Source organism: Sciurus vulgaris (assembly GCF_902686455.1).
Source record: "Sciurus vulgaris genome assembly, chromosome: 6".
Taxonomy (NCBI): Eukaryota; Metazoa; Chordata; class Mammalia; order Rodentia; family Sciuridae; genus Sciurus; species Sciurus vulgaris.
In genome coordinates, this window is record NC_136466.1 from 119,439,196 (window position 1) to 119,466,154 (window position 26,959).

Consider the following 26,959-nt stretch of genomic DNA (forward strand, 5'->3'; position numbering starts at 1 on the left):
TAACCATTGTGATTTAAGAAAAAATAATTTAATACAATAATCCGGGTTCAAAGCCAGTAGTGGTTTTTTGTAATATCTATAAGCACTAATTCACTTAGTTCAAAGGTACAGATTGATGATTTGATCCACATGAAATATCTCATTCTTTCAAATTAAGTGTTTTATTGCCCAACCCTGCTTTGTCTCTTTTAGCATTAGTAGCATTAATGGATAAGAATTATATTTAAAGAATTCAGAAGTAGTTATAAGACTATAAGCTGATATCTCAATGGCAAGAAGTAAACAAAAATGCCATCAGAGTTATCTTGTGGTCATAACTCAAGCATTTCTTTATTTTCATCAAAAGTATCTGAATTTTCCTTCAGATAAATTTTTAGTATGAGCAAAGGAAGTTGAAATTATATCCGTTTCTTAGTAACTCAAAACTTAATTGGAAGAAGCAGACAAATAGCTAACAAGTAAATTACAAGAAAGTTGTAGAAACAAAAAATTTAAATTCTTTTTTGATCTTAAATTATTTAATCTAAATCTGTTTGGGGGAATAATACTACCTACCTCATAAAAGCTGCAAGAAATCAAATGATACCACATGTATAAACACCCTGACACAAGACCACATTAAATGACTCCTTTAAGGTTATGGGCATATTTAGCAAATCTGATCCAGAAGAATATGCTTTGCAATAGTATGATTACTGGTTAGATGGCTACAGAGGAAAGTGAACAGTGACATTACTCAATTAAGATCCCTTTTCCCAGCCCAGTTATTTATTGTCTAACTGAAAAGAGAAGAATCTAGATGAACCTTGTTTTGACAGTGTAAAATTTGGTACCACTGAAGCCCACTATTTAATTTTGCCCTACTTGGGCAGGGCTGGTTATCAATAACAACACTCCTCTCTAAAAATACAATTACAGTGGTTTTACCCATTTATTAGAAAGAGATCTTCTCATAAATCACTGTGAAATACACTAATTCTTTATAATCCTCCTTTGAAAAGTAGATTTACTTCTTATTTTTGTTTGTATGGTTGTACTGGGAAGAAGTGGGAGAGAAGAGGTAACTTAGCAAAAGATTGTAATACGTAGGATTTACTTACACATGGATTTTAGCCAGAAAATGAAGGCCTGCATTGTTTGGTGTAGCAAATGTCTGTAATAACTAAAAATGGATGGCTAACTTTAAGTTCCAAACAAAACGTTTATAAGTAGGTCAACACTTCCTATACATACCAAAACCTCTAGTGTTTCATTGGAAAACTCAGTCCTTTTTCAAAACTTAACTTGAAGTTTGAAAATAAAGGCAGAGGTGAACAACTGTGGTACTAATCAAAATTTCCAAAGACACATGTGATTTACTCTGATGTTTCACACCTTAGCTGGACAGTGGTTTATTTGAAGAGCAACTTGTCTCAAACATATCAAGGTTTTCAGTATGGTATTTTGAGAATTATTTCTACTTCTACTAAAAAACAGGCAAACAAATTTTCAGGTTTTTACCTGGGCACACAGAAAGAGTAAAGAAGAGACTGCAGAGCTCTCTGATACACATGAAAACACAGAAGTATCTTAAATTACTGCATGTGGGCTGCTGCTACCAATGACATCCCATCACAAGGGAAATTTTAGAAAGAACAAAACCATCACACATTTCCTCTTTAAAATTATGACACAGAGGTGTGATAATTTTCAATGGGGGCTATATAGATGAAGAAAGCATAAAAAAACAGTAAAAACATGTTTTAAAAAATGACTACAGTAGGATAGAGTTAATTTGACAATTTGTCATTGGGTAGTCTGTTTGAAATCATTCCTCAAAGGAAGTGATGGATGAGGCTACTAAAAAAGGAACAGAAAGAACACAACAGAGACAACAATGGCATGAGCAAAAGGGAGAGGCCCTGGGTTCAATCCCTAGTACTGGGGGAGGAAAATGGGGAAGAATGGTAGAGTAAGACTGTGGACGTGGGCAGTGGCAATCTGCATACAGGTATCGATCATATAGTAGAAATATTAGAGAAAGTAATAATAGATAAAATGTGAGTTGGCAGTTCCCCAATAGAAAATTTTATGTTGTTATGAATCAGTGTAGGTTTCTGGGAAAGGTTCCTGTAATTGAAAGAAGTGTTTGAGTAAGAATGTTTAAGGAAGAGCTGGTAACTGCACATAATTGACAGAAGTTAAAAGGGACTAAATGCAGCACGCTGAGGCTTTTGCTATAGTCCAAATATAAAATGACAAGGGGCTGGGCCAACTTTTTGACTACAGTGATGTAAAGAAATGAGCAAAAGCAACAGCAAATTTTGCTTAGAAGGAAATTAGAATGCATTGGTTGGTTTGAAATTAATCACATGGTTCCTAGAAGCTGAATTTTCAAAACCTTACTTTTGCAGTGTGTTAGGTCAGGATTTGAGCAGCTGCATGGGACAGACCAAAACAAACAGCAACCCACTGCAAGCATGGAGATCTGGGGACTTCATGCAGTCCCCGGGGGGCAAAGAACAACCAATCAGATGCAGGCAGATAAACCTTAGCAGCATCTTGCAACCCACCATCAATCAACGGAGGAGTCCTCAGCCAGCCACAGGGGGACACTAAACCCTCAACTTTCCCCTACCTTTTCTGGCCTGTAAAGACCCTGGGCAGCCCCAGCCACATGCGATTTTCTCCGGCTCTCCACCTTCACCTGTACCCAGAAGGCTGGCAATTTCGCCTAGAGCCAAATTCCAATAAAGGTTGCTTTGGACGCTTTTGTTCCTGTTTAGCCCTCACCCTTGAGCTTACACTCTGTTCTTCTTTTTCGTGCATAAGAGATATTTTTATTTTAAAAATTAAAGATTCAGTAGTAGAGAGTTTGCCTCACATGTATGAGGCACATGGTTTGATCCTCAGAACCACATTAAAATAAATAAATAAAATAAAGATATTCTGTTCATCTACAACTAAAAATTTCTTTTAAAAAAATTAAAGACTCGAGGCTCTTTCCACGGGGTGATCCAAGATGGCAGACTAGAGGGTGACTGCATCTACTGTCACTCCAGAACCCAGGATTCAAGAATGGGAGGCATTGAGAGACTCGGACTAAAATAGAGCCACGGGGTGAGTCTCCCCCACTGGGTGAAGCTCAGCCTGGGGGGCAGGCCCGGATAGGGGCTGCTTCTCAGAGCAGGGCAGGGCAGCTAGAGTCTTTCCAAGGTAGCCCAGCTCCCTCTGGCAGTGGGCTCCTACCACACGGCCAGATTCTCAGAGCAGGCCCCCTAGTAAGAGACTTTCTGCACAAAACCAGCTCCAAGTCCCGGAGCCAGCGGAGAGCTCGTGCCCGCAGGCAGCTTCAGAGACCAGGACAGGGCAGCCAGGAACTTCCCCAAGCAGCCCTGCTCCCTTCAGTGGCAGGCTCCTTTCACGGCCAGCTTCTCCAAGCAGGGGCCCCAGTGAGAGCCTTTCTGGACAGAGCTAGCTCCAAGCCTTGAACCATTAGCGGGCTAGGGGCAGCTTTCTTTGGAAGCATTGCATTATCGAATTCCTCCAAGACTTCAGGCTACTGAAGGCTGGGAGGTGATATACTGGGAATCTATAGGGACACTATAAGCCAATAGAGGAAATCTGCAATATCTCAGAGGCCCACTGACATCTGACCAATATGAGAAAACAAGGGAAGAAAATGTCCCAAAGAAACCTAGATACTATATCAATAAAACCAAATGACAGCACAGCAGAAGAAATGTCAGAAAGGGAGTTCACAGAACATACATAATTAAAACAATAAAGGAAGCAAACGAGGAGATGAAAAAGCAAATGCAGGCATTAAATGATCACACCAATCAACAGTTAAAAGAGCAAATACGGGAAGCAAGAATCATTTCAATAAAGAGTTAGAGATACTGAAAAACAAACAAACAAACAAACAGAAATCCTTAAAATGAAGGAAACAATAAACCAAGTTAAAAACTCCATAGAAAGCATAACAAATAGGATAGAACACCTGGAATACAGAACCGTCAGACATTGAAGACAAAATATTTAACCTTGAAAACAAAGTTGACCAAACAGAGAAAATGGTAAGAAATCATGAACAGAATCTACAAGAATTATGGGATATCATGAGAAGGCCAAATTTAAGAATTATTGGGATTGAGGAAGGCTTAGAGAAACAAACAAAAGGAATGAACAATCTATTCAATGAAATAATTTCAGAAAATTTCCCAAATCTGAAGAATGAAATGGAAAACCAAGTACAAGAGGCTTATAGGACTCCAAATATACAAAATTACAACAGACCTACACCAAGGCACATTATCATGAAAATACATAACATACAAAATAAAGATAGAATTTTAAAGGCCGCAAGAGAAAAGAATCAAATTACATTCAGGGGGAAACCAATAAGGATATCAGCACATTTTTCAATCCAGTCCCTAAAAGCTAGAAGGGCCTGGAACAACATTTTTAAGCCCTGAAAGAAAATGGATGCCAACCAAGAATCTTGTGCCCAGCAAAACTTACTTTCAGATTTGACAATGAAATAAGATCCTTCCATGATAAACAAAAGCTAAAGGAATTTACGAAATGAAACCCGGCACTACAGAACATTCTCAGCAAAATATTCCATGAGGAAGAGATGAAAAACAATGAAGCAAATCTGCAAAAGGAAGAACTAGTGTAAAGGAATAGCCAAATAAAGGAGAAACCAAATCATGTCAAAAAACAAAAATGATTCAAATGACTGGGAATACAAATCATATCACAATAATAACCCTGAATGTTAACGGCCTGAATTCATCAATCAAAACATACATAAACTGGCAGATTGGATTCAAAAGAAAATCCAACAATATGCTGCCTGCAAGAGACTCATCTCATAGAAAGACACACACACACACACTAAAGGTGAAAGGATGGGAAAAAACAGACCATTCACATGGACACAGCAAGAACCCTGGAGTATCCATCCTTATTTCAGATAATGTGGACTTCAAGCCAAAACTACTCAGAAGGGATAAAGAAGGACATTACATACTGCTTAAGGGAAGCATAAATCAGCAAGACATAACAATCATAAATATCTATGCCCCAAACATTGGCTCATCCATGTACGTCAAACAAATCCTTCTCAATTCCAGAAATCAAATAGACCACACACAATAATAGTAGGTGATTTTAACACACCTCTATCACCGCTGGATAGATCTTCCAAACAAAAACTGAATAAAGAAACCATAGATCTCAATAACACAATAAATAATTTAGACTTAACAGACACATATAGAAAATACCATCCAACAAAGAGCAAATATACCTTCTTCTCAGCAACACATGGATCATTCTCTAAAATACACCATATTTTATGCCATAAAGCTAATGTTAGCAAATACAAGAAGATAGATAATCTACCTTGTGTTCTATCAGAACATAATGGATTGAAATTAGAAATAAATGACAGAATACAAAACAGAAAATACTCCAACACCTGGAGATTAAATAATACGCTATTATATGATGACTGGATAACAGAAGACATCAAGAGGGAAATAAAAAAATTCTTAGAAGTAAACGAGAACAAAGACATCATATCAAAATCTCTGGGACACTATGAAAGCAGTACTTAGAGGAAGATTTATTTCATGGAGCATATTCAATAAAAGAAGTAAAAATCAACAAATAAACGACTGATCAATACAGCTTAAAGCCCTAGAAAAGGAAGAAAAGATCAACGCCAAAAGTAGTAGAAGACAGGAAATAGTTAAAATCAATCTGAAATCAATGAAATTAAAACGAAAGAAACAATAGAAAAAATTAACAAAATAAATACTTGTTTCTTCGAAAAAATAAACAAAATTGATAAACCCTTAGCTACACTAACAAACAGAAGAAGAGAGAAAACTCAAATTACTAAAATTCAGAATGGACAAGGAAATATCACAACATACACGAGTGAAATACAAAACATAATTAGAAGCTATTTTGAAAATCTATACTCCAACAAAATAGAAAATCTCGAAGACATCAACAGGTTTCCAGAGACATATGAATTACCTAAACTGAACCAGGAGGACATATACAACTTAAATAGATCAATTTCAGGTAATGAAATAGAAGAGGTCATCAAAAGCCGACCAACAAAGAAAAGTCCGGGACCAAATGGATTCTCAGCCGAGTTCTACAAAACCTTTAAAAAAGAGCTCATTCCAATACTCCTCAAAGTATTCTATGAAATAGAACTCATTCTATGAAGCCAATATCACCCTGATACCTAAACCAGACAGAGACACATCGAGGAAAGAAAATTTCAGACCAATATCCCTAATGAACGTTGACGCAAAAATTCTCAACAAAATTTCAGCAAATCACATACAAAAATATATTTAAAAGATAGTGCACCACGATCAAGAGGGGTTTATCCCAGGGATGCAAGGTTGGTTTAACATCCGGAAATCAATAAATGTAGTTCATCATATCAACAGACTTAAAGTCAAGAATCACATGATTATTGCAATAGATGCAGAAAAAGCATTTGATAAAATACAGCATCCCTTCATGCTGAAAACACTAGAAAAAATAGGGGTAGTGGGAACATTCCTTAACATTGTAAAGGCCATCTATGCCAAGCCCATGGCCAATATCATTCTAAATGGTGAAAAACTGAAAGAATTCACCCTAAAAACTGGAACAAGTCAGGGATATCCTTTTTCACCACTTCTATTCAACATTGTCCTCGAAACTCTAGCCAGAGCAATTAGACAGACCAAAGAAATTAAAGGGATACAAATAGGAAAAGAATAACTCAAACTACCCCTATTTGTTGATGACATGATTATATATTTAGATGAACCTGGAAATTCCACTAGAAAACTTTTAGAACTCATAAGTGAATTCAGTAAAGTAGCAGGATACAAGATCAATGCTCATAAATCCAATGCATTTTTATACATAAGTGATGAATCCTCAGAAAGAGAAATTAGGAAAACTACCCCATTCAGAATAGCATCGAAAAAAATAAAATGCTTGGGAATCAATCTATCAAAAGAGGTGAAAGATCTCTACAATGAGAATTACACAGCACTAAAGAAAGAAATTTAAAAAAAAAAACTTTAGAAGATGGAAAAATCTTCCATGTTTTTGGATAGGCAGAATTAATATTGTCAAAATGGCCATACTACCCAAAGTGCTATACAGATTCAGTGCAATTCCAGTTAAAATCCCAAAAACGTACCTTACAGAAATAGAACAAAAAACCATGAAATTCATCTGCAAGCATAAGAAACCCAGAATAGCTAAAAAAATCCTTAGCAGGAAGAGTGAAGCAGGGGGTATCACAATACCAGATCTTCAACTATACTACAAAGCAATAGTAACAAAAATGGCATGGTATTGGTACCAAAAAATACAGGTAGATCAATGGTACATAATAGAGGGCACAGACACAAACCCAAATAAATACAATTTTCTCATACTAGACAAAGGGGCCAAAAATATGCAATGGAGAAAAGATAGCCTCTTCAACAAATGGTGCTGGGAAAACTGAAAATCCATTGGCAACAGAATGAAACTAAACCCCTATCTCTCACCCTGCACAAAACTCAACTCGCAGTGGATCAAGAACCTCGGAATCAGACCAGGGACGCTTCATATTATAGAAGAAAAAGTAGGTCCAAATCTTCAACATGTTGGCCCAGGATCAGACTTCCTTAACAGGACTCCCATAGCACAAGAAATAAAAGCAAGAATCAACAACTAGGATAGATTCAAACTAAAAAGCTTTCTCTCAGCAAAGGAAACTATCAGCAACGTGAAGAGAGAGCCTACAGAGTGGGAGAAAATCTTTGCCACTCATACTTCAGATAGACCACTAATTTCCACAATCTATAAAGAGCTCAAAAAACTCTACACCAAGAATATAAATAATCCAATCAACAAATGGGCTAAAGAAATGAACAGACACTTCACAGAAGATCTATGAGCAATCAACAGACATATGAAAAACATGTTCAACTTCTCTAGTAATAAGAGAAATGCAAATCAAATCTACCCTAAGGTTCCATCTCACCCCAATTAGAATGGTGATTTTCAAGAATACTAGCAACAATAGGTGTTGGCGAGGATGTGGGGAAAAAGATACACTCATACATACAAATTAGTGCAGCCACTCTGGAAAGCAGTGTCGAGATTCCTCAGAAAGCTTGGAATGGAACCACATTTGACCCAGCTATCCCACTCCTTGGCCTATACCCAAAGGACTTAAAATCAGCATACTACAGAGATGCAGCCACATCAATGTTCATAGCTGCTCAATTCACAATAGCCAGACTGTGGAACCAACCTAGATACCCTTCAATTGATGAATGGATAAAGAATCTGTGGTATATTTATACAATGTAATATTACTCAGTCATAAAGAATAATAAAATCATGTCATTTTCAGGCAAATGGATGAAACTGGAGAATATCATGCTAAGTGAGATAAGCCAATCTCAAAAAACTGAAGGACGAATGATCTCACTGATAAGCGGTTGATGACACATAATGGGGGGGGCAAGAATGGAGAAAGGAGGGAGTGTATAGAGGGAAAAGAGGCATGGGAAGGGTGGGAGGGTAGGAAAAAAAATAACAGAATGAATCAAACAACATTACCCTATGTAAATGTATGATTACACAAATGGTACGCCTTTACTCCATGTATATACAGAGAATCAATATGTATCCCATTTGTTTACAATAAAAATAAATTAAACACACACACACACACAAAATGAGCACATACTATAGCAATAATATATTATATACTACCTATATTATCTATAATAAATTTTAATGTTTCGATCCATTTTTCATGTAATTACTTCCTTATCATTGTGTTTTATTTTATGCTTTTAAAACCTTTTTAGAAATAAGTGCTAATAGGCTTACCAGTCTACCAAAGAGAACAACGGCACAAAATGGTCAAGAACACATGTTTAGGCAAACATTTATTTGCTATAGTTCATAATCTTTTAAATAGGCTCTTAGGGTGAGTAGTGTATCAGAATTCAGAATTTAAAAATTTTTAGACAGCTGGAGAAGTGGAATACTGTAACACCTCAACACAATCTAGAATAGTAGTGTAGAATTTAACATTTTAACAACTATTTAGGAAAAATATGAAAATGCATATCAAGTTTTTAAAAAAATGAGATCAATATACAGCTTTCCACTAGCTTAAGTCAGGTTTTGCTGCCAAAGACATTCAGATCATGGCAAATTCTGAGATCCAATGAATTATGAAAAGAAAATTAAGTTCATTTTCAGTTTTTGAATTTTGTTTTGCCCCTATATTTTTTATTAGGGCATTATAGTTGTACATAATGGTGGGATTTGTTGTTACATATTTGTACAAGTGTACTATTAAACAATATAATTTGGCTAATATCATTCCCATTTCTTCTTCCTCTCATTTCATTCCTCACCCTGGTCCTTTCCTCTATTCCACTGATCTCACTTTGATTTTCATGAGATTCCCCACTATCTTCTTTTCCTTTTTCCTCTTTATCTCAGAGACAAATGACCCTTGATTTTCTGAGTTTGACTTAGTTTGTTTAACATAATGTTCTCAAGATCCATCAATTTTCCTGAAAATTACATAACTTCATTCTTCATAACTGAATAAAACCCTAATGTATATAGATACATCACATTTTCTTTATTCATTCATCTGTTAACAGACATCTAGGCTGGTTCCATAGGTTGGCTGTTGTGAATTATGCTGCATAACATGGGTATGCATGTTTTGATATAGTATGCTGATTTTAATTCTTTTGAATAAATGCTAAGGAATGGTATAGCTGGCCCATTCCTAGTGTTCTGAGGAATCTCCCTACTGATTTCCATTGCAGTTTTACTAATTTACAATCCCAAAAATGTAAATGTTCCTTCTTAACCATATCCTTTCCAGCGTTAATTTTTTTCTTCTTTTTTTCTTTGTGTGTGTGTGTGTGTGTGTGTGTGTGTGTGTATGTGTGTGTGTGTGTGGTGCTGGGGATTGAACCCAGTGCCTTGTGCTTGCGAGGCAAGCACTCTACCAACTGAGCTATCTCTCCAGCCCCAATTATTGTTTATATTCTTGATGACTGTCATTCTAACTGGAATGACATAAAATCTCAGTGTAGTTTTTATTTTCATTTCCCTAATTGCTAACAATGTTCAATGTTTTTCATATACTTGTTGGCCATTTGTATTTCTTCTTTTGACAAGTGTCTGTTTAGTTCATTTGCCCACTTATTAATTGGGTTATTTGGGTTTCTATCCTTTTTCTTTCATTTTTGGTGTTCAAGTTTTTTTGAGCTCTTTATACTGGATCTTTATCTTCTCTCAGAAAAGTAGCTAGAAATGGTTTTTTTCCCATTCTGTAGGCTCTCTATTCACATTTTAAATGATTTCCTTTGCTGTGCAGAAGCCTTTTAACTTGATGCCATCCCACTTAATAACTCTTGGCATTATTTCCTGAGCTTTAGGGGTCCTATTGAGAAAGTTGTTGCCTGAGCCTATATATTGGAGAGTTGACCCTATATTTTCTTCAAGGAGTTGCATAGTTTCTGGTCTAATTCCTAGGTCTTTGATCCATTTTCAGTTGATTTTTGTGCAAGGTGAGAGACAAGGATCTAGTCTTCTTCTATATATGGCTAACGAGTTTTCCCAGCACTGTTTGTTAAAAAGGCTGCCTTTTCTCCAGTGTATGTTTTTTACATCGTTGTCAAAGATCAGATGACTGCATGTGTGTGGGTTTGTCTCTGTGTCTTCTATTCTGTACCACTGGTCTATGAGTGTTTTTACGCCAGTACCATGAATTTTTTGTTACTAATCCTCTTTAGTACATAATTTGAAGTCAGGTATTAGGATGTCTCCAGCTTTGCGTTTTTAGCTTAGAATTGTTTTGGCTATTCTGGATACTTTATTCTTCCAAATGAATATTTGGACTGCTTTTCTAGTTCTGCAAAGAATGTCATTAGTATATTTAAGGGAACTGCATTGGACTTGTACATTGCTTTTGGTAATATGGTAATTTTAACAATATTAATTGTTTATCATGAATGTGAGAGGTATTCCATCTCCTTGTGTCTTCTTCAATTTCTTTATTTAATGTTCTATAATTTTCACTGTAGAGGTCTTTCACCTTCTTGGTTAGGTTTATTCTTAGGCATTATTTTTAGGCTATTACGAATGGAATTGTTTTCCTGACTTCTTTCTCAGCAGATTCATTATTTATGGATGGGAAAGCAATCAATTTTTGTGTATTGATATTGTAAACCGCTACTTTACTAAATTTGTTTATTAACTCAAGCATTTTTATGGTGGAGCATTTTGGATCTTCTAAGTATAGGATCATGTCATTTGCAAACAGTGATAATTTGACTATTTCCTATTTTTATCCTTTTATTTCCTTTCCTTGACAAATGGCTCTAGCTAAAACTTCTAGTACTGAATTAAATAAGGGTGGTGTGAGAGGACACCCTTATCTTGTTCAGATTTTAAAGGAAATGCTTTTAGTTTTCTATATTCACTGTGATGTTGGCTTTGGGTTTTTCATATACAGCCTTTATGATGTTAACATAGGTTTCTTCTATCCATAGTTTTATCATTAATGGGTGCTGAATTTTGTTGAAGGCTTTCTTTGCATCTATTGAGATGACTGTGATTTTTAAATTTTATTTTATTCTACTTATGTGGTGAATTATATTTATAAAGTGATTTGCATAGATTAAACCATCCTTGCATCCCAGGTATAAAACAAACTTGGTCATGATGTACAATCTTAGTATGTTGTTGAATATAATTTGCTAATATTTTATTAGGAATTTTTGCATCTAAGTTGATCAGAGATATTGGTCTGTCCTTGATGTGTTCTTATTTGGTTTTAGTATGAGGATAATACTGGCTTTATATAAAGAATTTGGAAGTGTTCCCTCCCTTTTTATTTCATGGAATAATTTGAGGAAAACTGGCATTAGATCTTCTTTAAAGGTCTGTACAATTTAGCTGAGAATCTATTTGATCCTGGAATTTTTTTTTGGGCGGGGGAGGTTTTTTATTACTGCTTCCATCTCATTGCTAGTTAATGGTCTGTTTAGGTGAACTACGTTCTCAATTCCTTTTTGGCAGGTCATATGTGTCTAGAAATGTGATTATTTCTTCTGTTTTCTAATTTATTGGAGCACAAGTTTTCAAAATAGTCCCTAGTGTTCCTCTGGATTTCTCTGATATTTGTAGTGATTTCTCTTTTTCACATCTAATTTGAATAATCTGAGTCTTTTTTACTTTTGGTTAGGTTGGCTAAGGATTTTATCAATCTTATTTATATTTTCAAAGAACAAGCTCTTCATTTCATTGATTCTTTGTATTAAATCTTACTTTCATCTCTAATCTTAACTATTTCCTTCCTTCTACTAATTTTGAGTCTTCTATTGTGTATACCCCTGGTCTATGTGTCTGTTTTTATGCCACTAGCATGCAATTCATACCACAGCTCTGCAGTACAATTTGAAGTCAGGTATTGTGATGCCTCCAGCATTCCTTTAATTGTCTTAGAATTGCTTGGACTGTTCTGGGTATTCTTTCAAATACATTTTAGGACTATTTTTTTCTAGTTGTATGAAGAATGTCATTGATATTTTGGTGGGGATTGTATCGATTCTGTATATTGCTTTTGACAGTATGGCTATTTTAATAATATTAATTTTGCTTATCCATGAACATGGAAAGTCTTCCATCTTCTTGTGTCTTCAATTTCCTTCTTCAGTGTTCTATAGTTTTCACTATAGAGGTGTTTTCATTGCCTTGATTTATGCCTAGGATTTTTTTTTTTTTTTTTTTCTGCCATTGTGAAAGTGATTATTTCTTTCTTTCTCAGCAGATTAATTATTAGAATATAGGAAAACTATTGAATTTTGTATGTGGATTTTTGAATTAGCTGCCTCTCCAGAGGCACATATTTTGCTGGTTTTTTTGTTGGGCACAGACATCTTTGTATACCATGAAGATACCTTTGGAGAACCTAGAGAGCATTAGAAGAAAAATAAAGAAGTATTTGGTGCTCACAAAAATGTTAGAGGACTCCTTTTAAAGACTTTAATTCTTTTTTTTTTATTGATAGACATTTATTTAAAGTAATATATATGCAGACGAAATAATTTTTTAAATTGTATGTTTCAAGTTTAACCAACTTCATAGAAATCTATGAGGACAATTATATCCACAGATTTCAATTACATGATTACTTCTTTCCCATTCTTCTCTTTCTTTTCTTTCCCAAATAACCTCTTTGAGATACAGTTCAAGATAGAATTTATCCTCCTCGTATTTTGTCCACTGCTCTTTAGGCAAGATCTGTGGCCTCGTGGTCAGGATCAGGGCTCTCTTAATGCGGAACATCCTGTCATTATAAAGGTTCTCGGGAAGCCTTCTTATGGCTTCTTTTACATCTTCATCCTCATATATTGTATCATCTCGCATTAACCCTAGTTTATTGAATCCTGCAGCATTATAATACCATTTGCAAATACCATCCAGCCACCGGCCTGATGCTGCAACAGCAGGCCTGGTCGCCATTTTTCGGCTTTAATTCTTAAATGAAGGCTAAAGTAAACTTTCTGCATGAAAGCTAGAAAATAAAAATCCTCTGCAATTCATGGAAAGGTCTCTTAAAAGTGCATGTTTCTCATTCATCAATATCACTGTTTCTGAAAACTAATACTGCCTATATATTTTCCTACTTTTCAATATGAAACAATTGAGGCTATGTTCATGATTTAAAGATCTGTTCCTAGTAAACAATATATTTTGAATTCATGTTTACTGGTTGTTTGGACTTTGTGATGGGTAATGGGAATGATCAATTTCCCCGTAACAGGTTTCAAAGGGTGAGGGAGAGGTGTTAATTCTGGCTGTTCAATTTTTAAACATGAGAAGAATAACGTACAGGTAAATGGGAATATTTACAGCATCCAGAACAGTACCCCCTACACAGCTGACACTTATAATTGATGGTTCTGTCATTCTCCTGCTTTTACTTATCAATGTATGTAACAAAGGGAAGACAATAATCTTAAAGAGTAAATAATTCAACAACTTCATATTGAGTGTTTAAGATACATATATTATTTTTCCCTTTTCCTACTTATTTGATTAAAATAATTTGTATTCCTTTAGTAAGTTACCACTTAGTAAGGAAGATAATGGAGGAATACTACTTCAGATGTAAAATATGCCAAAGGTAACCTAAACATAGAAAATCATTTGGTAAGTATAATAATAAAATGGCAAATCGAATTCTCAAGACATGTTCTTGGAAACAGGAATAATATTGGCCAAGGTCAAGAATAATATAGCTTTGTTTTCTAGTCAGTAAGGGTCGCAAGTTGGGCTGGGGACCTAGCTCTGTGGTAGAGAGCTTAAGCTGCCTAGCAGGTGAAAGGTCCTGGGTTCCATCCCCAGAACAAGGGGAAAAAGATTCTCAAGTTGCTTTAACTACACATGATGCCTTATGCAACAACTCTACTTCTATTTTCATTTTAACTTTCTTTCACCTCAGTTTAGGTTCCAGAGCCAAGCTTCCTGTGTTCACAGGTTTGTTCTATCACTGGTTGAACAACCTGGGACAAATGACTTAACTGTTTGGGTTCCCTCATCTATAAAACAGGAAAAACAGAAGTATCTTTTTCAATATCAATGATGGAATATATACTTTGCTAATTTATATTTTATTACATTAGTTGATTCTAAAATACATTTAAAAGTACAATTTCTAGTATAAAATATCAAGAATTTATTAACATAATTCATGACTTAAGATGATTTCTTTTCTTTAGTTATGTTGCTGTGGCATAAGTCTGTAGTACTTTCATGACTGGAAGGGAATAATAACTGAGATCAAACATATAAGTAGACAATGACCAGACTACATATAAAAATAGAACTCTGACCACAGCCTGTAGCAACCAGCCTAGGAAGTCAAACAATAATTCCTATAACAACTGCCCCCCCAATGGTCATGACTTGACTAAAAACAGACAGTTTTTCTATCTTTTGTTCCCACTTCCAACTTAGGGTCAACCTACAACAGGCGGATATACACCCTTGTGATCAATCACATAGGCTGCTCTGTTTCTAGTTAGCCCTCCTAGAGTTTCCCCATAGCAACAGATTTCAATCAAGACATACCTGCAACCTTTCCTTTTTTCCACTGTAATGATTTCCCATCTATCTACCTACCTTTAAGGGTCTGCCAAACACTAGAGATGATGGCTGACTCCCTAGCCACAGCAAATTCAGAATAAATTAACTTTGTTTGTTCTCATTTGGATGGTCTTTGTTTATTTCTATATAGTATTCACCTATAAGAGATTAAAAAGAAATTGGTACTTATACCATATATTTACAAAATATTCAATCAGATCATAATATTTTCAGCAACAGGACTGAAGGGACAGGGACATCAATGGGTTTGTTGTGTCTGATTATGAGGCTTATTTTAGGGGGAAGGGGAAACATTCTATTATCTCACAGAATATATTAAAAATATTCTAAAACCAAATTAACAAAAAATACTGGTATAAGAGGTCTGTAGAAGAACACAATTGACAAACAAAGTGACTTCTGCCCAAGGTTGCTGTTGTGGTCAGAAATATGGTATGCTAAGAGATCTCTGAAATGATTTTTGATCTTAGAACAACTAGAAATTCAAAACGGTTAAATCTGCTATTTCATACATGTGCTTAAATAAATCTGTATGATATCAATTAAATATATCTACTTTGTGTTCTTTCCTGTTTGGAACTTTAGAATACTTATTTGCATTCAGTATGCATTCAGAATGAGCATGACTACTGAATTAAACTCAACCCATAATACAGTAATACAGAGGAGACTAAACCAATCTAAATAATTTGATCATGAGGGAAGACATATACAGTGATACAAACAACAATGCTTGCTACATGGAAATCATTGTGCTAAAAGAATTGAATATATACCTTACACCCATCACATTTTACTATGAGGAAACTGAAGCTCAGAGATGAGATGTTACATAAACCTGACCTAGTCATACACCCAGTTATTTGTGGACCAGGATTCAATCTTAAACTGATCTGATTCCAAAGCCTTTGCTCTGTAACAATATATTGAACTACTCCCCTAGAAGTAGTTCACGGGCTGGGGCTGGGGCTCAGTGGCAGAGCTCTTGCCTACCACATGTGAGGTACCATGTTCAATCCTTAGCACCACATGCAAAAATAAACAAATAAAGCATGTTGTCCATCTATAACTAAAATAAAATTAAAAAGAAAGAAGTAGCCATCAGCGAGGGGAAACAGGCAAGTCCATATGATAAAACAGGGTCAACAATGAATAAAAATGATGGGTTGGTTATTTTCTGAGGACTACTGGGTTCAAGTGACCACCCACCTCAACCTCCCAAGTGCTAATATTAGGTAGCAGTTAGACATGGGCAGTGTCAGGAATTTAAGATAATTCTTAGTACAGAAGAAATTAGTTAATCAACATCTCTTTCTCAGTGACACCCTAAAGTCTGACAAGATAGTTATTTCAGAATCCTTGCCTCAGCCCTAAAAACTATTCCTTTTACAACAAGAAGACAGAAGTTAGGAATCAAAGGGCTTTGTAGTATAGTTGAAGATCTGGTATTGCGATACCTCCTGATTCACTATTCCTGCTAAGGATTGCTTTAGCTAATCTGGGTTTCTTATTCTTCCAGATGAATTTCATGATTGCTTGCTCTATTCCTGTAAAGTACGTCAGTGGTATTTTAATTGGAATTACATTGAATCTGTATACCACTTTTGGTAGTATGTCCATTTTGACAATATTAATTCTGCCCATCCAAGAACATGGGAGATCTTTCCATCTTTTAAGGTTTTCTTTAATTTCTTTCTTTAGTGTTCTGTAGTTCTCATTGTAGAGGTCTTTCACCTCTTTTGTTAGATTGATTCCCAAGCATTTTATTTTTTTCGATGCTATCGTGAATGGGGTAGTTTTCCTAATTTCTCTTTCTGAGGATTCATCACTTATGTATAAAAATACATTGGATTTATGAGCACTGATCTTATATCCTGCTACTTTACTGAATTCACTTACGAGTTCTAAAAGTTTTCTAGTGGAATTTCCAGGTTCCTCTAAATATACAATCATGTCATCAACAAATAGGGGTAGTTTGAGTTATTCTTTTCCTATTTGTATCCCTTTAATTTCTTTGGTCTGTCTAATTGCTCTGGCCAGAGTTTCGAGGACAATGTTGAATAGACGTGGTGAAAAAGGACATCCCTGGCTTGTTCCAGTTTTTAGGGGGAATGCTTTCAGTTTTTCACTATTTAGAATGATATTGGCCATGGGCTTGGCATAGATGGCCTTTACAATGTTAAGGAATGTTCCCACTACCCCTATTTTTTCTAGTGTTTTCAGCATGAAGGGATACTGTATTTTATCAAATGCTTTTTCTGCATCTATCGCAATAATCATGTGATTCTTGACTTTAAATCTGTTGATATGGTGAATGACATTTATTGATTTCCGGATGTTGAACCAACCTTGCATCCCTGGGATAAACCCCACTTGATCGTGGTGCACTATCTTTTAAATATATTTTTGTATGCGATTTGCTAAGATTTTGTATAGAATTCTTGCATAGTAACAAAAATAGCACAGTATTGGCACCAAAATAGGTTGATCAATGATACAGAATAGAGGACACGGACACAAACCCAAATAAATACAATTTTCTCATACTAGACAAAGGGGCCAAAAATATTCAATGGAGAAAAGATAGCCTCTTCAACAAATGGTGCTGGGAAAACTGGAAATCCATATGCAACAGAATGAAACTAAACCCCTATCACTCACCCTGCACAAAACTCAACTCAAAATGGATCAAGGACCTTGAAATCAGACCAGACACCCTGCATCTTATAGAAGAAAAAGTAGGTCCAAATCTTCAACATGTCGGCTTAGGATGAGACTTCTAAACAGGACTCCCATAGCACAAGAAATAAAAACAAGAATCAATAACTGGAATAGATTAAAACTAAAAAGATTTCTCTCAGCAAAGGAAACTATCAGCAATGCAAAGAGAGAGCCTACAGAGTGGGAGAAAATCTTTGCCACTCAGAGCGCTAATTTCCAGAATCTATAAAGAACTCAAAAAACTCTACACCAAGAATACAAATAACCCAATCAACAAATGGGCTAAGGAAATGAACAGACACTTCACAGAAGAAGATGTACAAGCAATCAACAGATATATGAAAAAATGTTCAACATCTTTAGTAATAAGAGAAATGCAAATCAAAACTACCCTAAGGTTCCATCTCACCCCAATTAGAATGGTGATTATCAAGAGCAACAATAGGTGTTGGCGAGGATGTGGGGAGAAAGGTACACTCATACATTGCTGGTGGGGCTGCAAATTAGTGCAGCCATTCTGGAAAGCACTGTGGAGATTCCTTAGAAAACTTGGAAAGGAATCACTATTTGACCCAGCTATCCCACTCCTTGGCCAATTCCCAAAGGACTTAAAATCAGCATACTACAGAGATACAGCCACAACAATGTTCATAGCTGCTAAATTCACAATAGCCAGATTGTGGAACCAACCTAGATGCCCTTCAATGGATGAATGGATAAAGAAACTGTGATATATAATGGAATATTACTCAGTCATAAAAATAATAAAATTATGTCATTGCAGTCAAATGGATGAAATTGGAGAATATCATGCTAAGTGAGATAAGCCAATCTCAAAAAACTAAAGGACGAATGATCTTGCTGATAAGCGGATGTTGATACATAAAGGGGGGGAGGGGCAAGAATGGAGGAAGAAGGGACTGTATAGAGGGATAAGAGGGGTGGGAGGGGTGGGGGGAAGAAAAAAATAACAGAATGAATCAAAAACTATTACCTACATAAATGTATGATTACACAAATGGTATGCCTCTACTTCATGTACAGACTGAGAAACAAGATATATCCCATTTGCTTACAATAAAAATGACTTAAAAAAAAAGAATCAAATGGCAAGTATATATTTGCTCAAAAGGGCCTAATTGCTAAAATATCTCAGGCAAGAACCCATATAAACAACACAGACCAGGATTCCCAGACCTAGGAAAGCTGGATGATTAAGATCGCCGTCTACCTACATGAATTCTGTAAAACCAGTCCCAATTAAGACCTGTCACTAAGGGCCAAGATGAACAGGATTGTTATCTTATGTAGTCTGTCAATTCAGAGCCCAGAGGTAATATTTGGGTAGGATCGTCTAACAATCTTCCTCCTATCTCAATAAAAGCTGGGCCACGAAGAAAAGAACTGTAACTCTCCCCTCTAAGAGGGACTCCTCTTTCCCTTGAGAGTATTTTTTCTCCTTTCTTCTTTTGCTTGAAATTCTCTTATATAAGAACACAAAAATCCAGAACACAACACAATCCAGTGGTGTATTATCTAAGGTAAAATTTCATTTCTGCTATAATCTTCTTGCTGCCATGACTCAAATAAATAATAAGGTAAAACAACGGTTTTTCTACTCTTTGATTAAGCAACTTTGGGCTTATGACTGTCAAGATTTCTTTACGTTATCCCCCTTGCCTTTTTCTCACTGCCAAACTTACTTGCTTTCCCTTGGTGAATGCTCATATCAGAGAAGTCACTCACCTGCCTCATTCATATGCCTTTTCCCTGGGTAGAATCTTGTCTATTTTCAAATCTCAATTAACCCCAAGTAAACCTCAGGATTTCCTTCTGGTAGATAATACCTATAAAAGGTGATTTTAATTCCTTTTTGCCCTTTCCTACACTTGACCTTTGCAATGTTGCCCCTATCTCTCTGTCCTGCTTTCAGATCACTTATGGTGATACAGGCATTTGCCTTCCTCAGGCAATTCACCAATCTAATTAGGAACCACCTCCTCACTAATGTCAAATCTCCATCATCGCTGTTTCTAAGATCTTTTACATAGTTTTTTTTTCTGATCGACATCTGCATCCACCATAAAAGACTTCTCTATTGGGTTTTTGTCTCCCCAATCCCTCAGGAATTTAAAAAGTTTCATCCAATTTGTTTTCTAATACACTTATGAGGTCAGCATAATTCCCAAGAATCAGATTTCTTCCTTATTTTCAGCACCTTAAGTGGGGCCCTTCAATTTCTCTTCAGGATCAAGTCCTTAAGTCCCTTTGGCATAGAACATTTATTTTCATTTTAAGTCCCTTTGGCATAGGTCAGTTCTTTTCAATCTGGGTTGCCTTACTATACTTTTTTTTTTTTTTTTTTTTTTTTTTTTACATACTCTTCACAGGAAGGTACTCTTGCTGGAGCTATTCTTTTCTGCCTCACCTGCTTAGTCAACTCTTGACTGCCCCCAAAATATTTCATGCTAGGATTCCCATGAGAAAAATTCCTTCTGACCCTTTTTCTCCTGTAGAATTTGCTGTTCCTCCAATATCCTTCTTTGATACTATTGACCAAATTGTTTTTTTCTAAATTGGTTCCTCTTAATTGTACATGACTGTTGTACTCATTTTATATAATTATAGAAGTATTGAATATATCTTATTCTAGTCAGTACTGCATTCATATAGATGTAGATGATGATGGGATTCATAAAGGTGTATTCACATTAAGTACACAGGAAAATTATTTTGGGTTCATTCCACTGTCTTTCCTTTTCCTATCCCTGCTCCCCTCCCTTCATTCCCCTTTGTCTAATCTACTGAAGTTCTACTCTTCCCTTCACCCTGCTTATTGTGAGTTAGCTTCCACATATCAGCAAAAACATTCGACCTTTGGTTTTGGGGGGACTGACTTTATTTCACCTAGCATCATAAACTCAAGGTCCACCGTACTTGCAAATGTCATAAAGTCATTCTTTATGTCTGAAAAATATTTCATTGGGTATATATACCACATTTTCTTTACCCATTCGTGCCCTATCGAAGGGCACGTAGGTTGAAACCATAGCTTAGCTATTGTGTATTGAGCTTCTATAAACATTGATGTGGCTGTGTTACTGTAGCATGCTCATTTTAAATCTTTTTTTTTTTTTTGGTGGTGCTGAGGATTGAACCCAGAGCCTCATGCTTGCAAGGCAAGCACTCTACCGACTGAGCTATCTCCCCAGCCCCTCATTTTAAATCTTTTGGATGTAAACTAAGGAGTGGAATAGCTGGGTTAAATGGTGGTTCCATTCCTAGTTTTTTGAGGAATCTCCACATTGCCTTCCAGAGTGTGTGCACCAATTTGTAGTCCCACCAGCAATATTTAAGAGTACCTTTTTTCCCCACATCCACACCAACATTTATTGTTACTTGTATTCTTGATACTTACTATTCTGAATGGAGTAAGATGAAATCTCAGTGTAGTTTTGTTTTGTTTTGCTTTGTTTTTGGTGATGCTGGGAATTGAATCCAAGACCTTGTGCATGCTAGGCAAGCACTCTACCAACTGAGCTATATCCCCAGCCTGCCTCAGTGTAGTTTTAATCTGCATTTCTCTAATCACTAGAAATGTTGAACACATTTTCACGTTATTTGTTGACCATTTGTATTTCTTCTTCTGAGAAGTACCTGTTCAGTTCATTTGTCCATTTATTAATTGGGTTATTTGGCTTTTGTTTGTCTCAGTATTAAGTTTTTTTGAGTTCTTTATATATCCTGGAGATTAATGCTCCATATGAGGTGCAGGTGGCAAATGTTTTTTCCCATTTTGTAGACTCTCTCTTCACATTCTTGTTTCCTTTGCTGTGAAAAAGCTTTTTAGTTTGATATCATCCCATTTATTTTTTCTTGATTTTAATTCTTGAGCTTTAGAAGTCTTGTTGATGAAGTCAGTTCCTAATTCAACATGATGGAGATTTGGCCCTACTTTTTCTTCTAGTAGGCATAGGGTCTCTGGTCTAATGCCTAGTTCTTTGATTAGGGTGAGAGATAGGGATTTAATTTCATGTTGCTACATATAGATTTCCAGTTTTCCCAGCATCATTTATTTAAGAGACTATCTTTTCTCCAATATATGTCTTTGGTGCCTTTGTCAAGTATGAGAAAACTGTATTTAGGTGGGTTTGTCTCTGTGTCTTCTATTCTGCACCATTAGTCTTCATATTTGTTTGGGGGCCTATACCATGCCAATTTTGTTACTATGGCTTTGGAGTATAATTTAAGGTCTGGTATTGAGATGCCTCCTGTTTCACTTTTCTTGCAAATGATTGCTTTGGTTATTCTGGGCCTCTTGTTTTTCCAGATGAATTTCATGACTGCTTTTTCTATTTCTAAGAAGAACATCACTGGAATTTTAATAGGAATTGCATTAAATTTGTATAGCACTTTTTGTAGTATGGCTGTTTTGACAATATTAATTCTGCCTATCAAAGAACATGGGAAGTCTTTCCATCTTCTAAGTTCTTCCTCTATTTCTTTCTTCAGTGTTCTGTAGTCTTCACTATAGAGGTCCTTCACCTCTTTTGTTAGATTGATTCCCCCCCAATTTTTTTTTTGAGGCTATTGTGAATGGAATGTTTTTTCTAATTTCTCTTTTAGCTGATTAGTCATTGAAGTACAGGAATACAATTCATTTCTGGATGTTAATTTTGTATCCTGCTCCTTTGCTGAATTCATTTGTAAGTTCTAGAAGATTTCCCATGGAGCGTTTTGGGTCTTCTAAATATAGGATCACATTGTCAGCAGATAGTTTGAGCTCTTCTTTTTCTATTTGTATCTCTTTAATTTCTTTCTTTTGCCTAATTGCTCTGGCTATAGTTTCCAGGACTATGTTGAACAGAAGTGAAACAGGGCATCCTTGTCTTATTCCTGTTTTTAAAAGGAATGCTTTCAAATTTCCTTTATTTAGAATGATAGTGGCCTTGGGTATGTCATGAATAGCTTCTAAAATATTAAGGTACATTCCTTCTATCCCTACTTTTTCTCCAAGGCCAAATTGTGATATCACTACTGCCTTTACTCACATCTCAGCTATCAGACTGTGAGCTCCCAAGTATTATTTTCTTATTTTCTCCCAAACCCTTGTTCACAGTGATCAATATACCTGAAAAGAACAACTTAGAGATGGAAAAACTTAGAGGTTTCAGAGATTAAATTCATGGTTGTCTGAGTCTATAGCTCTGGACTCAAGGTGATGCAGGACATCATAGAAGGGTGTGGTGGAGGAAGGTAGCTCAGGACATCAAAACCAGAAAGAAGAGAGAACTCCACTCACCAAAGACAAAATATAAACCCCCAAAGCACACCCCAGGTGACCTACTAATTACAGCCAGGTCCTACTTGCCTATAGGTAACCATACAGTTAATTCATCTCAGAGGATATATCTAAACCACAAGAGTAACTTATACATAGTAAGTGTTCAGAAAATGCCGAATTACATAAAATACTCAATACTCTTTTGCTTTTTAGATGAATAAGGTTTAAGGATATTTAAAAAATTAAAGATCCATAATTCACCTTATAGCTTATTAATATGGGAAAGATATTTTCAGAAAACAGTTTAAAAAAATTGTGATCTTTCTCTAGAAATTCAGAGAACATGAATTATAGGAAAAATGTAGAAAGGTACATTTTGGAGCTGACTTTTGAGATTGTGGGTCCTCCTTTCCTAAAGATTAAGAATTTAGATATAATTTTAAATGGTTCAGATATGTTGATCAAATGACTTTCTAAGGGTCTCCTATATGAACTTTAAATTCGTGAAATTACATTTAATTATTAATGGCTAGAGAAAAATATACAAATTAAAGTTTTCTTTACTGTTGTTCTTTTTCCCTCTCTCTCTCTATACACACAGATATACATATGTATTTATATATGCATGTGTATACATATGCATTTATACATACACAGATATCTATTTACTTACCTATCTGCACACAGTGGGGAGCAGGAGGTCCTGGGGGTCAAGGGCCCAGCACATGCTAAGCACTGAAATATACCACAGTCCTGTTCTTTACATTTTCTTAGTTACTTCAATTTATGCAAGTTGCTTTAAGCTTGCCATACTCTATAAAAGTCCATTGGAGTATACAATATCCATATGAAAAGATTACATAAAAAGAAGTGATAATCTTAAGAGAATGTCCCTGTAATTTTACTATACATTGCTTTAATACTGTCATTTCAAAAGTCAATTTGATAAACCAATTTAAAAATTCATTTTCTCCAGCTCAACTCTCCTAAATGCCTTTTTAACAAAACACATTATAAAAAGCATATTGCAAAATGCCAGAGGTTTTCTGATTTCCCCAAGGCATAAAATACATTTTGGCACTTAAGTAAATTGTTAACAATTCTTGTATGAAGATCCATATGTTACCAGAAACAGGGCACCAATATGGTTCTGCCAGTCTCTAAGGAGAAGGTATTATTAGATGACACATCACTTCCATAATTTTCTTTCATCTTCATCTTGTCATCAGGCCTTACTCATCATCATTCCAATATCTCTTCTTAAATAGCAACTTCCTTGAAAATGGATAGGTGATCTTGAAAGGTCTGGTTCTCTACGGTACTTGGTCTCTTTAAACTTAAAAACAACTTGCCTTCTTAATCTTGATTTTTCAACCTTTTATATAACTGAACAACATTTACAAATATATACCATTAAGTTGTAGCATTTGGGCCTAGTTTTCAAGCTCAGAATACCCAATAATCCAACTTTACCCATAGGGTAATATTAGTATAATCATTAACCACATGTGAGGTTCTGGGAATAGAAGGCCCACCCCTAGAAATAAGGATAAATTCAATATAAAAATAATTTTAACTTTGATAATAATCACTTGAATTTATCAAATGCTACTATAGATAAGGAACTATCCTAAAATTAAAAAGTGTAATCTCATTTAATTCCTAAATAACCCTGGTGGGGGACACTACCATCTCTAATTTACAGATCAAGACATAGATACCCGAGGCACTGAATTAACTGACAACTAGTAACTGAAAGAGCCAGGACTCAACAGAATTGGTCTGATTTTAGAGTCCAGGTTCTCAGTTGCTAGGCTAAAGTGCTTGACCTCTTAGATTACTAACCATTTGATAACTAATTTATAGCATATTGAGATTTATAAAGTAGATAAATAACACTTCAAAAATGAACATTTGTTTTTGCTTACTGCTTTTGAAATGATTTAATTTATATGAAGTCATTTACATAAATTTTTCTTTTTATTCATATATAGGTATATGAATAAAACTCACAGTCAATACAACTTACTCAGTCAACCAGTATTTATTAAACCAGGCACTTTAATGGACCAGTGTGGTAAGCCATCCTTATTTAGCCAAATGAGACTAGGTTGAGCCATGTGAGGCAGAGGCCTGGCTTCTAGGAACTGCTGGGAAGCAGGTGGCACTGCGTGGGATTGGTTCCTTGTCTCCTTCTGAAATTTTCCCCCTAAGAGGATGGCTCCCCTAACTCCACCCTATCCTGTTCATCACAGAAGAAGCTCCTCCCAGTCCTTGCCCCCTTTACTTGTATATTATAAATAAAGGAGAGTTGGGCGACTCCATGTTGTTGGAAGAGGCCAGAACTGGTAAGGTCAGACCCATCACACCTCCTCTCTCATAAAAAGAGTATTGGCTCTAGTGTGTTCATTGAGTAGATAAGTTTTTTGGGGTAATAGATTAATCACCGACATCCTCCTCCAGCAGTTAACTCTTTCCTCCTCCACGCAAGACGTGGCAGAGAGAACCCCCACAGACCAGGCATGGTTCTAAGTACTAGAGTTACAGGAAAAACTCCTGTGCACCTTACCTTCTAGGATAATTTCAAGATAAGCACTATGAAAAACAATAAAATAGGGATAGGCGAAAGCTAATGAGGAATCAAAAAGTCTCAGAAGACAGCATTTGATTAAAATCAAGAAAGTTATGGGGCACGATCGCGCATGCCTGTAATGCCAGTGGCTCAGGAGGCTGAGACAGGAGGATCACAAGTTCAAAGCCAGTCTCAGCAAAAGCGAGGCGTTAAGCAACTCAGTGAGACCCTGTCTCTACATAAAATACAAAATTAGACTGGGGATGTAGATCAGTGGTCAAGTGCCCCAAGTTCGATTCCTGGACCAAAAAAATAAAGTAAAACTTAAAAAGTTACCTATGCAGAGATTGGGAGAGGAGCAGAGCCAAAGGACTAAAGGTAGAATTTACATTTGAATATAACTAGGAAATAGTGAGAGGGATAGAATACTCAGAATTAAATAAGCTAGTGAAGAATGGTGCAAAATGTTCAAGGAGACAGATAGCAAAGGTTACTGCGCAGATAATTACAGTTTCGAGACATATTAAGGAATTTTTTATTATTCTATGACACATACTTTACATGGCAATGGAAAGTCATAGGATATATTTGAGGTAGGATACAAGGCAGAAGGATAGGTAGAAAGGAGCATTTGGGACAAAACATAAGTGGCCATGGTTTAAAGTCCAGAGTTAAAGATTGCTTTCACATTAATAGTGCTGATTGATCACAAACAGCACTATTAAATCAACTGATAGCTCTTATTCATGGGTACACCAAAATAGTACTGTTTAAATTCACAAAGCAGAATGCATCAAAAACAAAAAGAAAATTCATACTGTCCCAGTAATGATCAACATGTCATAACTCCAATATAAAGTAGAAAGAAAAATACCATCTTAGATCATATTCATGATAAATTTTACATGAATAAATACACCCACACTTTGAGTATGTTTCTTTCTCTCAATAAAATTAATCTGTGCCTCACACTGACCCTAAAATTCCTTTCTGTGATGATGTCAAGCACCCTTGCAGCCTGAGTTAAGGTCCATCTGATTTTGAAAGACTTCCTTGGGATTGTGTTCCAATGACATTTAGATAGAGGGGATAAACTGATATAATTTACTGCTTTAAAACTATCCTGGTTACTATGGGATTGAAGTGGGGAGTGGAATGTG

The 26,959-nt window shown here is 35.8% G+C and overlaps 2 protein-coding genes across 4 annotated transcripts in view; both read right to left on the minus strand.

Annotated features, from left to right (window-relative positions):
• Window positions 1-26,959, minus strand: part of RNF180 (ring finger protein 180) — a 270,237-nt gene that overhangs the window by 113,153 nt on the left and 130,125 nt on the right. The window lies entirely within an intron of this gene.
• On the minus strand, window positions 13,096-13,597 carry LOC306663776 (cytochrome b-c1 complex subunit 7-like). Its single transcript, XM_079144332.1, has one exon. It carries the CDS (start codon window positions 13,573-13,575, stop codon window positions 13,192-13,194), a length of 384 nt encoding a protein of 127 aa, XP_079000458.1. The 5' UTR covers window positions 13,576-13,597; the 3' UTR covers window positions 13,096-13,191.

Excerpts from the sequence above, each read along its gene's own strand:
- LOC306663776 (XM_079144332.1), bottom strand. The coding sequence starts at position 13,575 with ATGGCGACCAGGCCTGCTGTTGCAGCATCAGGCCGGTGGCTGGATGGT.